Below are 23,005 nucleotides of genomic sequence, written 5' to 3' on the forward strand. Positions count from 1 at the left end.
TAGTGCCAAATAAAGATTATGATTTATGCAGTGAAAAGTTCAAATTGTGAGAACTACTTAAATATAGCATTTCATAATTTGGCTTTCTTTAACATAACATTTTTGATTTTGATTTTTTTTTAAATATATTTTATAATTTAATTCAATATTACATGGAACATTATGTAGTGTAGTACTAGGTCACTGAACACTGTACCAGATATTTTTTCAAGGATGTGTGTGGCAGTCTGCTGTCAGCATGTGTCCTATGGGTGGTATACAGTGAAAGGTTTTTTGCATTGCTGAAAATAAGTCAGACCATTCTTGGGTGTCGGACTTTCCCAGGCTGTCCTTTGTCACCGATTGTGTTCATAATTTCTATGGACAAAATTTCTAGTGTTCATGAGAAACGGCAGAAGGGGAAGGTGTCAGGTTCAGTGGTCTCAGGATCTTGTTTCTGCTGCTGCTGATGTGGATCTCTTGGCTTCAGCAAACCATGAACTCCAGTTTGTGCTGGACAGTTTACAGCAGCACGTGAATGAGAATTAGCACCCCTGAGTCTTGGGTCAAGGCTTTCAGTCACTCTGGGTCGAGGACTTGTTACTGCCCCAAGTAGAGGAATTTTAAGTATCAGTAAGCAGGGTGGGAGGGCGGCATCCACAACCATCCATCTGTTGTGGTGAAAAGAATAAAGTTATGAAGCTCATGATTGACTGGTCCATCTACGTACCCAACTGTGTTTTTTAACATGACGAAAACACCCACACAGGGTGCCCACCATGGTGGTGTAGTCACCTAATGTTTAAGAGTTATTTAAAAATAGCCTTCAGTAAAGACTGGAGCATATTTTAGTAATTGACTGCTGGTGTTCCCACTGATGAAGGTGCATTCTATCCATAAAAACAAAAAGACTTTATCTTGGAAAAGGTCAGGGAATTCCTCTTGGTCATATTTTCCCATGTTTGTAAGTCAGTGGCTTCTCGGGAGGTGACGGGAATCAGAGGGTCACCTCTGTCCCCGCTGGCTCCTGTGTGGAAACAGCACGCTTCCTTCTGTTAGCCCTTTGATGGCTCCCCTCCCCTCCCTCCTTCCCTGCACCACGGCTGCCGTTTGTTTGAACACCAACCTCCTAAAGTCAACTACCGACACCCCATCCCACCTTCCTCCCTCTTTACCCCACATACACACACACTGAGCAAAACCCCTCCCTCCTCACAGTGCGCTGAGTCAACGCTTGTGCAGGAAGGATGCAGTTGTTTTCGTGGTCCCGGCTCTGCACTGCTTGGTCGGCTGTGTTTGGAGGTGGGGGTAAGAGAGGCGGCTGCATTTACACGACAAAGGGGACTGTTTAAAAAAAAAAAAAAATAGAGGCAGGAGGAAGAGGAAAGGGGGCTGGATGAACAGTCAGGGCCAAGTGTGCCAGATACTCTGAACACAACGCAAGCCCATGATAACAATCACATCTCTCACTTTTCCACAAACCTGTACTGTCTTGCACTTTTATCTGATTAAATACCAGAAGGAGACTGCAAAGCTGCGTCTTTCAGGCTGCTTGAGTCACCGGTTGGCAGATGCACAGCATCCAAGGTAAACTGCACAATAGAAAATGCAGAGAATTCCAAAGTGCAAGGATTTGGAACTACAAAGGATGTACTCCACGCCCACGAAGGTAAAAAAAATTTCAGTGGAGGGCTTTTGAAATATTAGTAAGTGTACTTTGGTTTTGCCTTTAAGCCGATATTGAATATGGAAGGTACCTTCAAGCTCTCAATTCCAATGCAGAAATCAAACCAATACAAGGACCATTTTAATTGAAATATGAACTTTATTTTACATACAAAATAAAAAGAATGTTAAAAGTTTACAATACAGTGCCAACTGTCTGTTTGCAACCATTTCATACGGAGACTGACACATAAACGGGCGCCCCAACTCTGCTTCCAATCAACACATTTAAAAGAATCTAAAAAGGGGAGGAAAACAGTCAGGATAAAGGAGCAAGTTACTCAAAATTGGAGGAGAGGCCAGAACAGAAATGAGAGAGGACAATAGAAGGGGGGGAAAAAGCTTTTAAAAACAAACATATGGTCCAAGAGTCACAGTATACTTCAGATGGGCAATTTAAGGGTATTAAATGGTCGAGTAAAGTAATAATAATAATAATAATAACAAGATCCAATTGCCAAAGTAACAGACCTCTGCCAGGGTCATGAACAACAAATAATTAACTCATTAACCTGCTGATATGATTGACTTCAGAGCTGTGAAGGTTTACAGTTCTCTTGATAAAAACGTGACTTAAAAATAGAAACTCATTGAAGGGGGGGGGGAGAAAAAAAAAAAAGAGGTGTAGCTAGCTAATGTATAGTAAAAAATACACCTGCTTCCTTATTTATGTTACAGCCAGACAATTGGGCTGCGAGTTGTGACAAAGCCGGGAAGTAGAGCTCAGAGCTTAAAAGCTGTATATCACAGCCAATCTATAACATAGTCATAACACTTCAGCAGCGAGACACCAACCTTCTCGATGATCATCTTCCAAATACTGTGCTGTTGCCTTGAAAGAAAGCTTCAACAACTACTATGTACGGATTCTTTCAGCCAACCTGAGGATCTGAGTGACGACGACTGATATGTTCAGGTCTACAACAGGAAACTGAGGGAAAAAAAAAGTTCCCAAAAGAAAAGAGAAAGAAAAGAAAAAGCTGCGAGGCCCAAGCTTGTTGTGCCTGCAAAAACGGTGACGACCACCATTTTTCCTAGTCAAAAATCGAGCGACTGACTTGTTAAAAAAGATCCTCGTTGGATTCTTCTCTACAATAAAATAAAAGTTTCTTTATAAAAAAAGAAGAAGAAGAAGAAAAAGAAAATTAAAACACATAATGTACAGGCTTTGTGTCTCTCGCGGTGGTGGTGGCTCTTATAGCTGGCCGCCAAGGGCGTTTTGGTCAGCAGGCTGCAATGAAGAGTCTCTCTCTCCTCTGCTTACAGCAGCTGCCAGAAAAACAACTTAAGAATTTGAAAAATAACATTGACTGTGTGTGTGTGTGTGTGTGTGGTAGAAGAGAATGAGAGAGTGTGTGAGCGGAGTGCTGAGAACGAGCTAAGAGTCATAGTCTTCGTCGTCGTCATCGTCGTCCCCGTTCTTGTGCGGTGCAGGGACTGTGGGAGGTGGTGCCATGCTCATCATGGAGGCGTGTGGGGCGAAGGCCACGGTGCCCGGAGGTTGCGTCGGAGCCATGTTGCCCATTGGGACCATGTTGGCCATGTGCATATACTGAGGGGGGGTGTTGGAGCTGTGGGGGCACAGGAACAGGTGTTAACCTCTGAGGAGTCGTGTGCATTTTATGCACAAACTACCTTTTAAATTGAAACATTATTAGTCAAATTAACTGTGCACTAAAAAAATAATGGACTATTTTAGAGTTAAGTATCCAAAATGAATCTTGATATTTACAGGGAACTCCAGGTACAACTTATTCAACTTGGGGCCAGCAAAGGTTTGTCTATCGATTCTAGTAGGAAAACAGCGCCCTCTTCCTGCTTTTGGCATAATTTCAGCCACCAGATTTCTCTCTCTTAACAAGCTACAGTAATAGTCATATATAAATATGCCTTTATGTGCTCTTAATGTGAGGCAATATAACTTTTTGAGAGAAAAAAAACTTTGCTTGTCTGGAGATTTTCTTACAAATGAAAAGTAAAAATGGCAGCACCTTCATGGGAGGCACAACGAAAACAGAGAGCAGCAGCTGAAAGATTATGCAAAGTAAACTGAGTGTTTATTTCTTAAGAGATCAGACAGCTTTGAACTCGATTTGCCGCTGATGTAATTACTGACCAATTAGTGCTTCTTCAGACAAGTCTTAAAATGCCATCCCAGTCAAGTGAAGAACCTAGCCTGGTGCCAGACGGAGTTCTCTGAGTATTTTGAGAAGCTGCTGATCTACTGGGCTTTTCCTGCACAATTCTCTCCGAGTTTAGAGAACAGTCCAAAATTAGAAGCTGTCCAGTTTGCAGGCAGTTCACTGGACGAAAATGTCTTGTCCAGAGAATAATGGGCAGACTGCTTTGAGCTGATAAGAAGCAACAAGAGCTCAAATAACCACTCGTTATTTGAGCGGACATCTCTGAATGCACAACACATCGAACCTTGAAGCAGATGGGCTCCAGCAGAAGACCACACCAGGTGCTGTCAGCTAGAAAGAGGAAACTGAGGCTACACTTCACACAGCCTCAACAAAATTGTACAATACAAATGGAAAAACGTTGCCCAGTCTGATCAGTCTTGATTTCTGCTGTGATATTTGGATGGCAGAGTCAGAATTTGGTGTAAACATGAAAGCATCCTGCCTTGGATCAGAAGTTCGTTCTGGTGCCATTGTTGTATGGGTGCATGGGTATTATATTGGTACACTTTGTGCTCCTTAGTACCAACTGAGCGTCATTACTAGAGTATTGTCACTAAGCATGTCCATCCCTTTATGGTCACAGCGTACCCATTTCTGATGGCTGCTTCCAGCAGAACAACGCAGCATGTCACAAAGCTCAAATCATCTCAAACTGGATTCTTGAACATGACAATGAGTCCAGTGTACTCAAATGGCCTCTACAGTCACCGCCAGTGGATGTGGGGGAATGGAAGATCACAGATATAGAGCCAAATCTGCAAAGTCGATATCATTCTTTGATGTCAGTTTGGACTAAAATCTTAAGAATGCTTCCAGCATTTTGATGAATCTATGCCACAAAGCATTTAGACTGATCTGAAGGAAAAACGGGGCCCAACCCAGTCATTTATACCTAACAAACTGGCATGTGAGTGTAGAGTTGTATATGAGGGGAGGTCACATTGGGTTTCGAATATTATTATATCTGCTTGTAACAGTGCAATAATGGAATACAGCAATAGAAAACACTTTGAACTGCAGACATCTCAGACTCCACAAGCCTCTTAATTTTATTCTGTGCTGGCAAATTTGACCAAATTAATAAAGACTGAAATAAAACACATTTCCTACATTCTTGGTTACTTTTTCAAGTATGCTATATGGTTATTTACTGTTTTTATTACCATTTTCAATATCATAATCTCAGTTCTCAAGTAAACTCAGCATCACAAAGAGCGATTTGCTCTTCAAGCTCTGTAATCAGCAGACTGCAGAACAGTGTAACCCTAACTGCACCGAGTGAATGGTTGAAGCACAAGTCTCGTGATTTGGCTAGTGGGAAAAGCCTCATACACGTCAGGTCCCTGCTAATCATTTCCCAAATTCATATCGATGGAATTTTTGAATTGTTGTTCCATGTTTAGACGAGTCTTCTGTTTTTATCGGTTGATATAAGAATCAAGTTAAAGTGCTAATTCTGCCAGCTGTGATATCTCACAGCACGTGTGTAGATAAATTGCTGAAAGTGTGCTAGTACAGAATAAATGGGGACAGTGGTGTGAAGAGGTTTGAATACTCAGAATACTGAAAACCAGAGATGTGCTGTATAAATGCCAGTCCACACCACTCCATGTTGTTCCAAAGCAGAGCTCACTCAGGGTGCCAGACCCAACTTGTTTAGTTTATTCTGTAATGTGTAGGTATGTAAACATGTTTATGTTGGACTAAATGTGCCTAAGTAACTACTTGCATCTTTTGCTGTATTGGTTTGCCCTCTTGTGGGCATCATGTAGTGTTTGAATGGCTCAAATGTGTGTGGGTTGTTTATAATGATTCAGCAGTTCTCATGAATTCTATGCCATTTTCTAGGCATCTATCTCCTTTGTCATATGCTGTAAATCATTTTACATCTTTGTATCAGAGAGTCTGTTTTTCAGAGGGAAGAGCAGTGCAAGAGCTTAAAAGAAAACACGCCCTCCCTCTCTCCGAGTCTGCAGTCTGGGAGGATATTTCCAGACACACCGTCTCATGTGGATCTGGACACAAACCTGTGGAACCTGGATGGAGCCTGCAGATGTGTGCTAGACTGAGAGCCGTCCTCGTCGTCCCCGTCTGTCTCGCTGTCTTCACTGTCGTCCTGTTTCCATCACAAGGAAGACAACAGTGAGTCGTCTCCCCTCATACAGACAAACACAGTAGACAGGTTCAGGCCTCTACATGCAAATCATCTCACACCTCCTGCTCCGACTCTGTTCCAGATAACTTCTTGTCCTTGCCTTTGGCGCCAGCACCTCCGTTTTTGCGACCAGACCCTGGTTTTCGACCTCTGAGGAAGAAAAAAGATAACCATGTAAGGAAATGTGATAACAGGTCCTACTTTAAAGTTTCAAAAGAATGTTTACGAGACAACACATGAAACAGAACGTACACTTGGGCTACTGTGGACGAGGGAACCAGAAATCAATTGTTTAACTTAGTGCACAAAAATGTTTTAAATGAAAAACATAGTAGCTAATGTGGCTTTTTTTAAAGCAGAAATTCTCTCCTTGCAACTTTAAGATAACTCCAGAGTAGAACAGTGTGACGCATACTGCTGGTGGAAATTACTCTGAGGCACTTGCTGACACCAAATGTCTAAACATTACAAGTTTTACGACCACTTTGAATTGAATATGAATCCAATCAGCCGCAGTCTGCAGAGAAAAGAAACGTCTAATTCCCCGCCAAGCTCTCTGCTACAAATTAGCTGCGGTGCCGGCGTCTGATCTGACAGTCAATACTGCATTTTCTTGTCTACAATTCCTCAACAATTAATTTTCGCTCTGGCCAGTTCTTTCATTTTCTTCTGATAATCTAGAATCACAAAACTAAAGGAACACGGGAGTACGGTAACACTGCAAGGATTATAGACCAATTTACAGCAGTGCTCATTTCCAGAAGAAGAAAAGATAACGTACACAGATTCTGTCTGTTCGTGGAGCGAATCCTTTTTAGTTTAAACCGATGTGTGTGTGCACTTATCAGAGCTGACTGAATTACAAACTGCTTAATGAAATAAGTCCTAATTATCTGCAGCTGGATTGGCTGCCTCATATCACCCTGGAGTGTTTTGATCGTGTATGTGAAATACTCCTTCCATTTCAAAGCATCATGACTCTTTCTCTACGTGTTTGGGTGTCTGTGTGAGCGAATGTTACCTCCGTGGGACTTTCTCTCCTCCCCCCTCGGTGTGGTTCTCTTCCCCCTCTCCCTGCATGTCTGGCACCGCCGCAACCAGGTCTTTTAAAAAATCAAACTGCTGCTCCAGCTCAATGCACTGCTTTCTGTGAATAAATATGAACAGTTTTCTCCTCAGCCTTACTTGCCAAGTGAAATATAAGCTCGTATCAAAAAGACAGCAAGCTTAATGGTAGTACATACTCATTTTAGCAACACATACAGTCTGAGTCACAGGGAAAAATTGTTTTGGCGGGCTGTCTTACTCAGGCCAGAAATACTTTCAGATACAAGGGATTCAGCAGTGTACTGCAAATGTGCTCCACAGAACTATCAGGCTCCCACCACACAGTAAATCATGCTGTGTAACAGGATGCCATTTTTTTGTAAAGACGGCTCATAATGATTTTCCTTACTTATTTATCTTTTTGCAATGTGTAGGGTTAGTCCTTGTCAGTTCATCAAATGCTTTCCCACCTCACCATCTTACCTGAAAAAACATTCCAGGTGGAGGATACACATCCTAAATAGGAATCGTGGAAAATTTGAGGTTCCGGCTGTCATTAGCTTTCTCAAAAATATTTCAAAGGATGATGGCAGGGCTGTTTTTAGACATTTTCCAACATCATTTTTGAGGGGCTACTTTAAAATGACATTATCTACTTTAAAGTGTTTTAGGCAAATTTTTCTTAGGAAGATGAGAAAGAAAACCATCACAATCATTACTTAAAAAGTCAATTTGGATTTGGTACATGTTGTCATGTAAAAACAAAATTATGCTAGGGAATTATTCAAAAACACTCCTATTTTCAACATTTCACTGAGGATTATTTTTTGAGTAAACTAATGACTGAAGTCCTGAAATTTTGCACAATTCCCATTTTGTGAAATTTGATTAAATGAGATGAAAGAACTGTTAAATGTACTGTTAAAACCAATCAGAAGAAAACTGACTTAAAAGAAGTATGTTGTGTATATTACGAATAGTCGTTATTTTTAAATGTGAATCAAGCAAAGCTACTTTAGTAAAGTCCAAGAATGAAATTATCGAGCTGGAAGTTCATCATGAGTCCACTTTAAAAATAAACAAAATAAAGGCCTGACAGCATTTCAGCTACACTCATTAAAAACAAATACTATATAATATACCAGTGATCTGAACAGCAGATGGCTTTGCCTTCCTAAGACGTTCATCTCCAACACAGTGCAACACAGACAGGGCTCTGAATGAAGACAAACACAGAACTTACAGATGTGCCGTTGTCATTGTCTTTGCATTCCTAGATTGGGTGACTTGACAAGCCTTTGTAAGCAAGGACTCCAAAAAAAGCTCCAGTGCTCTTGCTGATATCTTGGATAAGGGAAGTACAGTGAAGCAGTGGTGTGTTTGTACTTTAAATCATCAAACTACCAAACATGCAATAATAGACAACTTGACACAACAACACAACAGACTAAGGAAGCATTTTTCTCTAATTATTAAACAGTCTTTTACAATTTATAATTCAAGACAGAACTTGCACAGTGACGACTGCAGGCAGGAAGGATACATATAATAACAGGCACTGCTGCAGCCACTTTGCCTATTTCTTCATCTGTCTGCATAATCTTCTTAATCCTTGCCTGAAATGAGAAAAGGTCTATTTTTATGCATGTGTCTACAGCAACGCTTCAAATTTTCATTTTCTTAAAAAACAACAACAAACATTTTCAGTGAAAACGCGCTGAAATTCGGGGACAACCTAGTAAAGAGTTTGCAGTACAGCACATCGAATAACGTGAGGTCCCCACAAAGTAACTGCAATCATTACTATTACACTACTCACGTAGTGTGAGGATTGTAGATACATTATCCAGCTTATTACAATAAAGAATGGATTTATTCACATTTATTTACGTGCCGTTTAGCCTAGCTTGAGATGCTAAAAACAACGTCAATTAGTAGACCAACTTAAATAGCACGCCTGCTATGTGTGTACACCACCAACTAATGACATACAGGGGATGTTTGGTCACTAATTTCATGACATCAACTACTTTTCACTAAGGCACGTGCTTTGTATACTAAATGGTTTGGGAGTGTTAGATGGCTTGTATGCTCTCTAAGCAACAAAAGAGGCCGAATTCCACTTAAGCTAGTTACAGAACTTAGCTTTCCATGTTACACTTTGCTAACGTTAGCTTGCTTTGACACCGGCTCAGCACAGTTTAAACTTACCGGAGGAAATCTGGCGTTGTATTTCTTCTTTTTGCTGGGCATAATTAAATTACCTGGGTGGCTAAACTAAAATAAAATACAATATATGCTATATTCGTATTCTATTTCATACAGAAATTCGCCTCCACCGCGCGCACACCAGATAGTGGTGGCTATCCGGCTAACTAGTTAGCACATCGTCTTCGTCACTCGTTCCTCGGTGCGGTCAGTTTGTTTCCGCAGGGTCTCCGTGCCGTCAGGTTGGAGCGCTTGTCGTTCCGCAAATGCAAAGAAAAGAAATACTTTTATTTAACCATAGTAATGGAACATGTTTATTTTTAAAGCTTAACAAAATACAAATGTGGGAAACTTACATATTTGACTTGTACACATACCGAGGAACATGCAAGTTTTTTAAAAGTCGCTGAATCTAGTACAGCATAACTTATGTTTAAAATTATGTTATAGCAAAACGTAAAAAATATATGTTTATATCATATATTTATATTGTTACATACGGTCGAATTTGTGGACGAGGTACGTAATTTAATTGATGTATAAATAATTATTAGTTAAACTGCCAGCCACCTGAATGGGTTTTGGCTCTTAGATACAGAGGAGCTGCTGCGCTTATGCGGAAGATCAACACTGAACAACAAACTTCGACATCTACGGCTAGAGTAAGCCTTTATGTTCAAAGTTTAACATCGGCGTGCGATTATTTACGTTTTGAATGGGAAAACTGTGAATGTTAAAGAGTCAGTTGTATTCAACAGCTGGCTAGAAATGGCTAGCCAGGACGAGTGTGTACATTTATAAAGACGACTAGCTTGTCGGCTAGCTACAACAATGCTAAAGCAGTCAGAAAGCTGTTCTGCGTGTTCTTTGACATGTCAGCTGTAGGCGGTACGCTGGGGTCGATAGCAACTTTCGTGTGAAACTGAATCAGTGGTAGAGATACGCTAACTTTCGCTGTTGTAGCAGGCTAGCTAGTAGCATTCATAAGCAATTCAGTTGTCCACTTCTGTCGAAGTTAGGCAGGGTTGTAAGCTAATAAATAACAGCAAAAGGGTTGTAAGCTAACACAGAGGCTAAACCAGTGGTTTTTTATTCAAATAATAACTGCATTCTTCAACTCAACAGGCAGGCTTCAGAACTTGTTTACTCGTGTAACTGCTATACCATTATGGAGGAAGAAGAGAGCCCTGTTGATGGCGAGATGAGGACCCCCTTTGCTGCAGAGACCTATGCTGCTGAAGCCATGGCTGCAGACATGGACCCCTGGATTGTTTTTGACTCTAGAAGAACTCCCAGATCCGAGTTTGATGGCTGGTTGGAGAGTAACAGGCCCTCCCAAGTGTCCAGATTTGGAGACGAGGAGGGTGGCGTCAGCCCTGTGGGGTGGATTGCTGTGGTGGGCCCAAACCACTGCCCCAGTGGTGCGGATGTCACAGGACTCCAGGAGAGTTGGGAGAAACTTTTGGCGAGTTCCCGGCCCGTCACCTTCCAGACAGTGAGGGAGCTGGCCCTGAACCATAGAGTACTCTCAGGCAAGTGGCTTATGCACTTGGACACTGGTTTCAAGTTGGACCACGCTTGGGAATGTGTGGCAAGAGCAGCCCTAGATGGCAAGATCTCACTCGTTAAAGTCAGCCCATTTGACCGCAAGGCAGAGGGCAAGCAGGTCATTTGTGCCTATAACCAGAACTTCACTGATGAGAATGAGGTCATGAGGCTGGATTCGGTCATTCGTGCCACAGGGGTCAAATGCCCTCTCTCGTACAAGCCAGATGTGTATACATACCTGGGAATCTATCGGAACAACCGCTGGAATGTTTGCCCCACCATATACGAGAGCAAGTTCGACCTGGAGTGTGTGCCCAGGCGTTCCCACGTCATCAACAAAGTTACCAATCTTGAGGTAACATAAGCCACTCAGACCAAGAGAGGAGTTTTGCTGTAACAGTATGTGAAGAGGTGCGTGATGATCCCAGGAGATGGGTTGGACAGTACAGTCCTCTGACTGCAACTATTTAGAACATCATTGGTTGAACTCCGATCACAAATTCATCCTTTTTTTTTTCTAGAAAAAAAAAATCCAAAACACTAAATTTGTCTCTTCTTTTTGTGTTGTAAAATTTTCTGAATGACCTGAAACACTTTCAGATTTTTTTTATTTTGTATTGAAAATATTGTATACAAGAATAGTAGTACTAACAAGATTCTAACAGGCTCGAGTGCCGGGAAGAAGACTAACATCCTTGATTTGTATGCACATTTTCAGAAGATCCACTGAAGTACTCCTTGTTGCCATTTTACATTTGTCTCTTGCGTTCGCCTTTTTTCCCCCCCCTTTGTACTGTATAACAGTTACAGAGTTGCAAAGTAAAATACTCTTTTGAAAATCGTCTTTATATGTTGTGGTATTTATTGCCAAAACAGTGTTTTGTATGTTGACAAAGTCTCATTCCAAAAAAAAAAAAAAGCACAATTATACTACGATCCACTTTCATAATACACGTAAAAACATAATTACATTTCAGTAAAGCACCTTACTGCAGAGTATAGCAAGTCTGAAACAGCTGAGTTAAAATGCAACCATTACTGATAAAATAAGTGTAGAAAAACTGATTACAGAGCAGTGGAAACTATTACCACAAAAAGCACAATCTCTAGTATAAGCACATATATAGTAATGTTGCTTGTTTGATAAATGTACACCTTCATTTTGTTTCCAAGACATTCAGATAGTTTGTGTTAACCTTCAGAAAACAATGGTGCAATCCAAAGAGATTTTTTTTTTTTAAAAACGGACATAATCTGTGTAGACTTACCTCTAGATCTGATTACATATATATGAACCCTTTTGTATAAAGACAAAAAAAGAGACAAAAGCTGCACATTTTTGTGGCCACAGCTACCAAAATTGTTCAAATGACAGTACAAAAACATGCTTAACATGTTCCAAAAATAATCACCACACCGGATACCTTTATCAAAGTACCCATGCTGTCTGTCTTCGTAAAACATTCGCTGGAGAATCTGTCTCCACCATCAATATGTTGACAGTGACCTAAACGTTTAGTCACAGATGCTGGACATGGGTTTCACAGGGCATGAAATCTGATCACCTACATTATGGGTTTTGTAATTTATCAGACAAACTATATGACTGGGCAAGGCGTCAGACTGAATACCATAAAGTCATTGCTGGTATTTTAAGAAGTGTGTCCACAGTGAGCAGTGCTGCTACATTCGGTCTCCTCTGCCTACTTCCTTTTTTGCCTTACAATAATAAAGAAGTTTTAGTCCTGATGGCCACAGGGGAAGATACAATTGGTCTTTGGAAAAATGAAAGAAACTTTTAAGTCGGGTGTCCTGACACAAACCCAGCTTGGCTTCCACTGTTAAAAATGGAAATAAGACGGTCCTCATCAGCAGACATCAACTCATCGAAGTCTTCGAGCATTTGGTTGTTATTGGGTCTGCTGTCTGTCATGATTTCGTTCTGGAGCAGATGCACAATGCTGTTGGGGTAATTCATCCAAGTGCTTCCTGGGTTGCTGGCAGGGTCAGAAGTGTTCTGAGATGCTGCACTAGTCTGGGCAGCGGTAGAGGAGCCCGAAGGGCCAGTCGGCTGACATGAAGGATGATTTACGATTTGGGGGTTCAGAAGATCCTCCAAGTCATCCATGTTGAGGCTGTCCAGGTTGACTGGGACCTGGCCTTCAGTGAAGCTAGGGAAATCTGGGATATCGTCATCAACAAGTGGTGGCTCTCCCCGGAACTGAGTGCTCTGGAGGGCGAAGGAGTTGCTTGTCTGTGAAGAGGCCAAGTTTACTTGAGAAGCTGAGGGCTCCTGCTGGGTGATAGTCGAGGAAATGTTGGGGAAGAATTCATGAAGATCTGACAGGTTGACCGTTGAGTAGTCCTGATTGGAAGTGGAAGTGATGGTAGAGGTGGCCGGTGATGGGTTCATTGAAAAGCTAGACACTGGGTTTGCTTTTGGTTGGGAGCCCAGGGCTGTCATCTTCCACTGGTTGGTAGGAGCTGCTGACATGTTGGAGGCTTCTACTTTTGTCTGCTCAGAAAATAGCTGGCCTGGTTGGAAGGGGTATTGGGGATGTGATTTTGCCCCAGTGGGACCAGTGGGCACCACAGCTGCTGCAAACACAAGCAAGTGATTTGAGAACTCACTGCAGAAAATCCTTATCACATATTTCACATACACAAAGTTCACCGCTAATGACTCAACTGCTTTAAGACAGGAAGACGAGGAGATTGAAACTAACACCAATCTAAATTACTGTTTTATTATTTAGAGTATTACTTATTATAAGCGGACATTAACTATCATCAAATTACATTTGCCAGAAATGACAATTTTTGAATGAATCCATTTGTTAGTTGGTGTAAAAGATATCAGGAAGTAAAGTAAAATGTCTTCAAATGAGTTCAAATAAGGAAGGAACATCTGCAACAGACTCACCAGCTTGTGGGTTCAGTAATTGAGGCTTGGCTGTCAGCTTTCTCCTTGATGGGTTTAGGTGCTGTCTATCTTGTGGAGTGGTCACTGAAATGTCAGAAGACGTCTTTATAATACCGTGCTTAACAACAGTGTAACCATTATCCAATTATACTATGCTCAGCTGACAGAAAAAAAAATCTTATTAACCTACCACTAGATAGCAAGGGCCCTAGCTTCAGGTTCTGGAACATATCTCCTGTCCGCTTTCTCTTCTCACTCAGCCTGTATTCATCTGCCAGGGTGGAAATGATAAAGAAGTTAAATTTGAGAAAAGTTGCACATATTCAGCACATTTTCTGCATATAATATATTTTACCTGGATCTGACGGCAGGTACTGGAAGTCCATTGGCTCACTGACTTCTCGGTCAGAGGGCCGCCGGAGTTGCATCTTGACTCTCACTGGCTCAGTGAGGTTAGTGTCACGGTAGGGCGGAGTGCGAAACACAATGGCCACCTGCCTGTGGACATCAGCTTGGGAGAAAGTGCCCTTCCCCTCCCAAGAGTCTTGGAAGAAACGCACCTCAATGTCCTCTGCAGGGAAACAGAAAATGGCAAATGTAACAACATACTGCAGCTGGTGAAGAACTCAAAAAGAATAATCAGATAATCGGGCACTAACTCGCCGGCTTCGGTGCAAAAGCAGCTCTGATGTTTTTGATTAACAGAGAAAAGACCCCGGGGGTGTTACATCACATTTGCTGCTACGCAACACTCAAGTCTAACAACAACTCAGAAGGCTCGCAGCCAGCTTCAGTTGTTAAACTTCAACCAAAAGGGTTTAATGTTCAAAGCAGATATGTGACAGCGCCGCTCGTTGTGAAAGTAGCTGTGTGACAGGCTCCCAGAGACAGCAGGACCGAGAGATGAACTAGTACAAAATTCAGCCTTCTCACGATCTTTTTTCGCAATGATGCAATTTGTATCCAGTTTAAGATGTATCAAATGATACTCAGGGGAGCACCCACATCCAAATTACAAAGCATATATGTGTGCCATGATCAAACAGCAGCAGATAAGTGAGGGAAGAAAAAAAAGGCTTGTATAATGAGCATAAAGTGATCACTTTAAAAGAAACTGTTGTACAGAAATGAAAAGAACTGGAAAAGAATGAGAAGAAGAAGAAAGCTTTAACTCAGCACAAAAACAGATTAGGTGACTGCTTTGCATTGTGTTACACACAGCAGCTTCCATGAGATGCAATGAAATCCCACACGTGGAACAAAGGCACAGTCTGAACCCAGAGGTTTCTGAAGTGCATACGTGATGCTTCAGTCAACATTTTTTTTTAAATTTCCATCATCACCTACAGCAGTTTCCTAGCAGCTAACATTAGCACTCCCTTGGAGTCATCTTTGTGTCCACCTAAATCAAGTCCTTGTCACTACTTTTCTCTCATTGCTGCTGAGACCTGCTGCCTGCTGAAAACAACCTCAGTGAGTTCAAAGTTTGCAGACAGGAAAAACCAACACACAATAAAATAATTCCTCTGATCATTTTTGGAGACTGTATTCTAGTGGGGAGGTAGAGCATACAGCCCGATCCGGCGGGGCGGTGTGGGAAGCCAGATCGAGCGCCCCCTTCTGGCTCTCCTCTCTGCACTCTCCTATCTTGTCTCTTTTGTCTTACTTCTCTCTATCACCTTTTCTATCCCTTTGAAGAAGAATCCAAGGTCCACTACTGATAATGTGTCCCAAATCTTAATATGATCATTTAGATCAGATCTCTAATCCCCCCAAAAATGTCAGATTAGCCTGGGTAAAACACCAAAGGTTTCTGGGCTGCCTTTCCTCATAACAGCCATCCCTCAAGCTTCTCGCCATTTAACGCAATGCATTATCAGGGACTACAACATCTAGTCCTTTTACTGAATTAGCAAGTTACACCTTTCCCATTTAAGACAGTCGTTTGATGAATTATTAAAGTGTAACTGTAGTGTATTATAGTGCAATATCATGATTAATGTGGCTTTAAAGTCTATTAATGGGAAGCAGTGACTAGCAAATAGAATGATCTGGGATATAGCACTACATGCTATATTACAATATTAAATCAATAAATAAATAACATAACAACAGCTGGTCGAGTTGCTGGTGTTACTTTCATTATGAGAAAAGTGCTTCATCAATTGACTTTCAAGACCGAGCCGTTATTTATCTTTCCTTGTCTACAGTTGGCCCAGACAAATTTCAGTTTTCCATATCTGTCTGACATTAGCCAACATTAATTAGCAGTCAGTGTGCAGTCATTCAAGAATATTCTCATTGACTGTACAATGGGCAGTGTTGTTGACTGCGCTGTCTAACATCTATAAGCTTAATGTTCACTACATGTTTGCTTAGAATATCTAAGTCACAGCATGCCAAAGAAGACGTAGGAGTAACACACATGGTCAAAGAGACTAGTAAATCTTTTTATTACAGGTGACCTGTATTATAATGTTCAAACAATTTCTGTGTTTATTGCTTGAGGCTTCGAGTATAGATATATCAGTATTGGCATATTTGACCTACGTATGTTCATTAAGTGGCAGCTTTGTTGGCTCTGGCATCAGCTAGCAGCCTATTCTGTATCTGAACAACAACAAAAATGATATCACTGTGTAAACTCACTGCTCTGGACAAACACAATCGTGTTATTCCTTAGTTGTTTCTCTGAAGTGGAATCTGTCAGATAATTTGGCAACAGGAAAGGCAGTGGTAGAAGTAAAACTTCCAGATAAAAAAAGCCTTTTTAAAAACCATTTTAGGGGAATGAGGGTAAAGCTGATTTAGTTCATCTGGAAAGAACAGATTTTTTCAGTGTGACCAGTCGAGAAGTTTTGTTAAGAAATACAGAACATTTTATTTGAATAACAGATCCTGAGGTTGACTGTAAGAAGACACAGTCTTGCTCTACTTAAGGTTGGCTAACCACGTATGTCCAGTAAAAAAGTGGACTTGCTGTAACTTAAAGGGGAAATGAGCACTGAAAGCCTCAGTACGTCTCTCTAACACGTGTTTGTAAGTTGCATTATGATATAGGACGGGTCAGTTTAGTGTGTAATGCCAGGTAGTCTGCATTTTCTTTTTAACTTTTTTAATATATCCATTACATGCATAATTAGCACATCTGCTGTTTTGAAGAAGGAAACTAAGCCATGACAGCTGCTGTAAAAAATGGAAACCCAGTCACCTCATATAGTATATTTTATTAAGTGAGTCACTCTTCTATTTTGAGACCACTTGCTTCTAACTTCTTCTCTTCTCACACAATCTTCTGTGGGTGTAAAGGACTTACACCGTTTCCGCTCTACGTGTATTGCAAGTTTTACATCTGCTTACTCAGTCCTGAGTTCTATTTATGGATTATTCAGTCTGAAAGTGTAGGTTTAGTTGTGCTGTGTGCCGCTGTGCTCTTTCGGTATCTGTACAGTAACACTGTACCTTTTTGCACTTTGTCACACAGCAGAAAGATTTCATCCCCTCCTTTGCAGCTTCCAGAGTTGCGGTTGACTCTGCAGATCTTTAGCTCTGCTGTGTTTGGAGCCCCTGCAAGACAGAACAAAAGCCTTTATGTGCCCATGAACACGATAGTAGTGCAACACTTAAATATCACACAGTGAGGCCCGCTCTGGCTGGCACTTCGATACTTGGGTGGCTAACGTCTCCGTTTTATTTGGCTTACTTTGTCTACTTTTTTTGTTTGTTTGTTTTTTGAAACACAGACAATTGACATTTTTCGAAAGTGAAATTAAACTTTTTCAGCTGTTTGGAGAAACACAGATGTATGTGTTTGATCCACAAGTGAGTCTGTGGTGATGTCTATTTCTTGTAAATACCTTCAAACTGAGAGGAAACATTAATTTGCAAAGAGGAACAGAGAATCACTGAGGGCATGGAAGGCTGCAGGACATTTGGAAGTTTTATAGTCGTGATTATACGTGTGAACGTGCTGGTACAGAGAGCTCAGACTGATACTCGTCTCTCTACAATGGTACAGTACTTACTATAAGCACCTCTTACCTTATATTAACATATAAGAAATATTATAGCTAATAGCTAATTTGGTGCATATGCATTTCTGTTCACGTGTGCTGTGTTCAACTCACTGTTGTCATAGATGGGCTGTGATACCACAGGCTCCAGAGGATAGAGCTCCCCTGTAGAGAGAGTGATGGAGGCCTGGAAGCAAAGCCGGACTGAATTTAGGTCAAACTCTTCCTCCCACACCTTAGCCTCAGGAACTGCATCCAAGAAAGAGAAGGAAAAGGGCGTGGTACGCAACACACAATAAAACACTCAAGCAAACCACTGCATCCTGTCGTACTACTTTTCAGCACACAGCCACCACCCGCTATCGTCTCAGTAACAAACATGAAGTAGAATTTGCTTAGTGTTGTTGATAAGAGTTGACCATACAGAAGTTAACGCATAGCTGTTGCATGAGAAGAAGTCAGTAATCCAAATTAAGCACATGATTACAATTATCCTCCAAAATGATGTTATCATATCCTTTAAGGACAAAGGTAGTTAACATAAACAATCACTAAAATCTGTGGTGGAGACTCATCTCTAACTATGGCCACTTACTGTTAAAGGGGTTATTGTTTGTCTGCAGTCTACAAGTGATGGCCTCATTTACATCCTTCTTCTTCACACATTGTATACCCAGGTTCTGAAAACTGAAAAGACAAAAAACAAAACAACTTTTTAGACATCTAGCAACACAGTTCATGCAATCATCTTTTGACCCAGTTTACTTTTTTGGTTAACGAAATAGTAGGCATTGCACTGCTACTTCCTGAAGTATTTGCTGTTCTTGACTTCTACCCCATATCTACCCTTATTCTGGCTGCACTATAATGACTGTGTTTAACTGCTTGTGTCCAGTACCTGCATTATACCTGCATTATAACCTAACCTAATTATTATTATTATTTTTTTATTATTATTATTGTTGTTGTTAGTCACAGTCAAATATAGTTTAACAATTAAAAGCTTGTTAGCATACAGATTTTTTTATGTACTTTTCTGGGTTATTTAACATGATGTTTCATTAATTTAGACTCCAGGGAGACTATAATTAGAAATAACAGTGTAACGGTTTCCCTTTTATAACTCGTGTGGTGATCTAGAGCAATGATCAGGATATAAACTGTTCAGTGTGAAAAACAATTGCCTAACATAAGCACGTGCAGTTGCTCATGTTGAATCACAGTGCACACATCTGTCTGCAGTACAAGCTGATTTGTTTGACTTTTGTCACTGTTTCAATGAAGACAGAAAAAAACTGTCATGTCTTGCCAGGTATATGGGTTCAGTAGGTTTCAACATATCTTATCAGTCAGTATTTCCACTTCAGAACCAAATTGGGAATGATTTGGGGTTTTTTTCCAACTTGTGGAAATTTTGTTCTGGTTGTAATACAGAGGAAATGTTAACTCTTTTGTGCTAAAAAAAAGTATTCTGTTAAATTTTTGCTCATCTAGACACCAAGCAAGGTGACAGTACACACGTCATTTTCCAGAACCGATCAAGGGCTAATCTAGGTCAGTCACTGCAAAACTTCACTTTGCATTAGCCTGAAACTGTAGTTTTCCTCGAGACACCGTAGCGCTCTGTATTGCTTTTTTTCCTTTAGGTTTCTCTGAAGTGTCTAATTTTATCTTTACATACAAACTAGTCCTACCTGTGTATCCGTCTCTCCTGCAGGTCAGCCTCATAGTAGCCGTGTTTGCAGTCTTTTCCAACCAGCTCATGAGGATGAGGCTTGTAGGGTGAGTTCTTTGTCACCAATGAGATGCGAACACGCAGGGGGCCGCTGTAGTTGTGCACCTGTCCATAAAAAAACAGAGTTTTACTGATAGAAGGTTCAGCCATAAGGGCACTTGCATTGTCTGCAGCTAAAACAAACTCACTGCATGCAACTTGCAGAGAAGAATTACAGGTTCTGATACACAAATGTTCGTCTGATGACTTACTGGTGGTGCTGTTCATTTTAGGGTCTATGACTAAGTTGTTTGCAATGCTTCACCCCTTTAATTCAAGTTAACGAACTGGACATCTCAACTATGTTTATAGTACTGATGCCTTCTAGGACATTTTTAATATAAGTTATCTGCACTAACTGCCTGTCAGACAGGTCCATTCTTCAGTTTGGGTTTATGACTTTGTACTAACAGATGTACCTTGCAAACCAAGCTTGTTAGCGTTAGCTGATAACATCCATTCTTTCATAGTCCAGAATTAATTTTGCCGATATTGTAGGAAAAATGTATTCTTCTGGAAATTACGTTTTCAATTGAAATGATCAACACAAATATATATATGATATTATATAATATATAATATAATATTGGATTTCTTTCTTGCATCATCCATCACGCATACACAGTCTGTGTTCCTAACATTCAACAGGAAAAACAGATGTTTCAGCTGCAGAAAGCATTTTTTCAGCACTGACCTTCTCCACCATAAATGTACAGTTGATGTACATGAGTCACTGTGGAAACAGTTGCTGTGGTTGCATGCACCCGTTTTACCTAAATCTTCACCAATGTGTATATTATCTGTAATGTAAATGATATTTAATGAATCGTCGCTAAAACGCATCAGTAAGTTGTGCCAACTCACCTTGATTGCTGGGTGCGTCTTAGTGGTGTCATTGCTTTTTTCTCCGGGAATGCTGCCAGCAGACCGTCCCTCACACTTGTACCTAAATCTCATCCCCCTTTGCTTTGGCTGCTCGATAATCTCTATGTAGGGAGCTGTTGAGGAAAGCAAAGGCATTGTGTCATTGTGAAATACTGCTTTACTTGTGTCAGTGTGTCAACACAGACAGCCTCATCGATCGTCACTACACCCGAGGGTAGAAATGTTTACTCATGAAATCACTGCAGAGAACATCAGTAATTCTTTTTAAAAAGGAAAGTGTGCTTACCCTGGTTGAGCGGGGTAAGGCTCCATCCATATCCAGCTGTGGTGAACAGAAACAAGAAAGGAATTTAACCAACTTATTGAGGAAAAACTGCAGGTTTTCCATCTACGACTTCCACGAGGAAGCACGCAGTGGTGGTGGAGATGACAAAAATAACAGAAAACAGATTTGTTGCATATTTGAGGTTTAGTCAGAGTTTGTCATTTGTGGTGAGGTCAGGGTGGAATTCTACAGGAGAGTGCAGCGTCCAACGGGGTCGAAGGATGCCGAGATACAAGGGCCTCCCAGCTAAATATAATCTCTGGTTGTCATAAACCACTTGCCTGCAAAGCTACCGAGAAGGAGACGAAGTGCAGAAAAAGGCAAACAATGACAGGCAGGGCTTTTAATATTGGTGTCAGGTTACCAGCTTTGTTGCTGGAAGCCTTTAGTGCAGGGTGCACTCCAGTTTCAGGCAGTAAGTAAGGTGTAACACTGGGTGAGTCGATCAAAGCTCCACCCATCAGCAGGCAGGAAAGGTTCAGCTCAAAAGCTTGAGTAGAGTCCTTTCCATGCTGTAACATGTTCGCTTTCTAGCCTTAGCTCAAAGACATTATTCTTGCTTTTTCTGATCATACCTAAAATGCCAGAATAATACTGAATGAAGAGGCTGTGCAAAGCCCCAAAGTGAAGACTAAAAATAACAAACAAACAAAAGTTGTTGTTTGTTAAAATAAAAGGATGACATGAGTCTGTAATGACTGCATTTTGACCACTTATGTGAAAGACAGTCTTTTCTACTTACTGAGTCTGGATGATGTGAAAGTGAAAGCACATACCCACAATGACCGAAAGATCATTAATGACTGAATTAAGAGCATCACAGCTGAGGCCTTCGATACTGTTGCTAGAATCACTTTCAATTTTACTGACCGAACAAAGGGACATACTTTTATGATGCTCAGTCAGATGTTGGCTGTTTGTCGTGCCAATATCGACAACCAAGACAGAGATAAGTGACACTTATCAACAAACATAATCTATTTTAAGGTTTATAACATTTGCATAAAGTGTGGCTGCACTCTAAACATAGGAAGTCAACAGAACTCCATTATAAAATCTCGTTTGTTTATGGTTTAGCCTAAAGGCAAAGGTATATATGGAATAAAATAGAAACGGAGGCGGCTGTGAAATCTTCACAGTATCTGCATACACGTGTTCTCCTGAACACAGAGCTTATTACCACAATTTCCTATCGGAACCGTTTTTGTCAATTAAAGCCGGAGTGGGCGGTTGCTAAACGCGTCGACCAATTAAATACGACTTTTTTTTATTGAAAAGAACGTTATACGGTGATTTTAACCAGGCCGAATTTCAAATACACTATTCACTGTTACTGACAAGCTTTTGAGTGCGTGATTCACAAAGAATATTTCCACTTACATACAGAAAAACATTAAATGGCGAGAGTTCTGAACGAAGTTTCAGTGGCTAGAAGGAAATCTCTCAAGTGGACAAACCCCACAGGCCTCTTGGCAGCGCGAGACTTGTTTGGTTCGCTCCGCTCGTGCCAGTTGAGTTGTCCACAAGCTGAGAAATTCATTCAGTTAAACATCAAGTTTCTCTCGGCTATTTCACATGTATGCGATAAACCAAAGTTAAGTCAAACTTCTGTCTGTACGTTAGCTTACTATTCGGGAACAGACTCCTCCTGTTGGCGCAAAACCCAATGATAGCGGGGCTTTCCCTTGTGCGCAAAACAACTCCCTGTACAGTTTCGCCTCCCGTGTCTGAGATGAGTAAATAAAAGCAGCTCCACTTACGGTCCATGGCTGTGTCCAAGTCCAGCTCACGCTCCTCGATATCCCCCGCTGTTTCTCAATAATTTGTATCTTATTTTAAGCCAAAAAAGAGCAGGAAACACGGCACTACAGACTCCACGAAGTTCTTGACAGAGCCGCTCTGTCGCCTCCTTCGCTCCACCTACGTCTGTGTACGAGAGTGTACAGTTAGTAAAGCCACAGACATAGTTACGTTCGTGCTCACGGGTTTTCCGGTAAGGAACATCTATTTGGGAAGCGATGTGCTGCAACTTTGTTGTGCAACACGCCTCTCGCCAAGTTGCAGCAACTGCACAGTACGTGCTTTATTCTCTTCATTGTTTGATTTTTTTTTTATTTGATTTGATTTTTATTGATTAGCATTCAAATATCTCAGTGAAAACAGAACAAAGATCTACCACAAAGCAAGAAAGCATGAGACAAGGCTAATCAAAAGGTATTGGCTGAAGCATTTGCTTA

The 23,005-nt window shown here is 41.0% G+C and overlaps 3 protein-coding genes across 5 annotated transcripts; 1 reads left to right on the forward strand and 2 right to left on the reverse strand.

Moving 5' to 3' along the window:
- Nucleotides 1–1,784: 1,784 nt before the first annotated feature.
- Nucleotides 1,785–9,550, reverse strand: drap1 (DR1-associated protein 1 (negative cofactor 2 alpha)). Its single transcript, XM_085267425.1, has 7 exons — nt 9,304–9,550; nt 8,636–8,708; nt 8,336–8,429; nt 7,067–7,192; nt 6,105–6,195; nt 5,918–6,006; nt 1,785–3,275 (listed from the first exon to the last, which is right to left on the reverse strand). The coding sequence occupies exons 1-7, from the start codon at nt 9,343–9,345 to the stop codon at nt 3,083–3,085; spliced, it is 708 nt and encodes a 235-aa protein (XP_085123551.1). The 5' UTR covers nt 9,346–9,550; the 3' UTR covers nt 1,785–3,082.
- On the forward strand, nt 9,509–11,696 carry lg3h11orf68 (linkage group 3 C11orf68 homolog). Of its 2 annotated transcripts, XM_085267423.1 has the most exons (3): nt 9,510–9,819; nt 9,893–9,962; nt 10,426–11,696. In XM_085267423.1, the coding sequence occupies exons 1-3, from the start codon at nt 9,768–9,770 to the stop codon at nt 11,210–11,212; spliced, it is 909 nt and encodes a 302-aa protein (XP_085123549.1). In that variant the 5' UTR covers nt 9,510–9,767; the 3' UTR covers nt 11,213–11,696. The 2 variants fall into 2 exon arrangements, with proteins under 2 accessions (XP_085123550.1, XP_085123549.1); XM_085267424.1 differs by lacking the exon at nt 9,893–9,962 and having other exon boundaries at nt 9,509–9,819.
- rela (RELA proto-oncogene, NF-kB subunit a) lies at nt 11,688–22,694 on the reverse strand. Of its 2 annotated transcripts, none has more exons than XM_085267421.1 (11): nt 22,529–22,694; nt 20,730–20,765; nt 20,423–20,556; nt 19,479–19,624; nt 18,380–18,471; nt 17,899–18,033; nt 17,234–17,338; nt 14,127–14,342; nt 13,962–14,042; nt 13,772–13,855; nt 11,688–13,443 (listed from the first exon to the last, which is right to left on the reverse strand). In XM_085267421.1, exons 1-11 carry the CDS (start codon nt 22,533–22,535, stop codon nt 12,647–12,649), a joined length of 1,833 nt encoding a protein of 610 aa, XP_085123547.1. In that variant the 5' UTR covers nt 22,536–22,694; the 3' UTR covers nt 11,688–12,646. The 2 variants fall into 2 exon arrangements, with proteins under 2 accessions (XP_085123547.1, XP_085123546.1); XM_085267420.1 differs by having other exon boundaries at nt 11,688–13,446.
- Between the last annotated feature and the right edge of the window lie 311 nt (nt 22,695–23,005).

The sequence above is a fragment of the Mchenga conophoros genome, linkage group LG3 (assembly GCF_057382185.1).
Source record: "Mchenga conophoros isolate Kocher_MC1m ecotype Shallow Benthic linkage group LG3, M_conophoros_male_GT1.1, whole genome shotgun sequence".
Lineage (NCBI taxonomy): Eukaryota > Metazoa > Chordata > Actinopteri > Cichliformes > Cichlidae > Mchenga > Mchenga conophoros.

Excerpts from the sequence above, each read along its gene's own strand:
- lg3h11orf68 (XM_085267423.1), top strand. The coding sequence starts at position 9,768 with ATGTTTATATCATATATTTATATTGTTACATACGGTCGAATTTGTGGA. Across the intron at positions 9,820-9,892 it reads CGGTCGAATTTGTGGACGAG|ATACAGAGGAGCTGCTGCGC; the intron begins GTACGTAATTTA and ends TTTGGCTCTTAG. Across the intron at positions 9,963-10,425 it reads CTTCGACATCTACGGCTAGA|GCAGGCTTCAGAACTTGTTT; the intron begins GTAAGCCTTTAT and ends TCAACTCAACAG.
- drap1 (XM_085267425.1), bottom strand. The coding sequence starts at position 9,345 with ATGCCCAGCAAAAAGAAGAAATACAACGCCAGATTTCCTCCG. Across the intron at positions 8,430-8,635 it reads AGCAGTGCCTGTTATTATAT|CAAGAGCACTGGAGCTTTTT; the intron begins GTATCCTTCCTG and ends CCAAGATATCAG. Across the intron at positions 6,196-7,066 it reads GGAGAGAAAGTCCCACGGAG|AGGTCGAAAACCAGGGTCTG; the intron begins GTAACATTCGCT and ends TTTCTTCCTCAG.
- rela (XM_085267420.1), bottom strand. Across the intron at positions 17,339-17,898 it reads ACAGCCCATCTATGACAACA|GGGCTCCAAACACAGCAGAG; the intron begins GTGAGTTGAACA and ends TCTGTCTTGCAG. Across the intron at positions 13,447-13,771 it reads ATTACTGAACCCACAAGCTG|CAGCTGTGGTGCCCACTGGT; the intron begins GTGAGTCTGTTG and ends TTGTGTTTGCAG.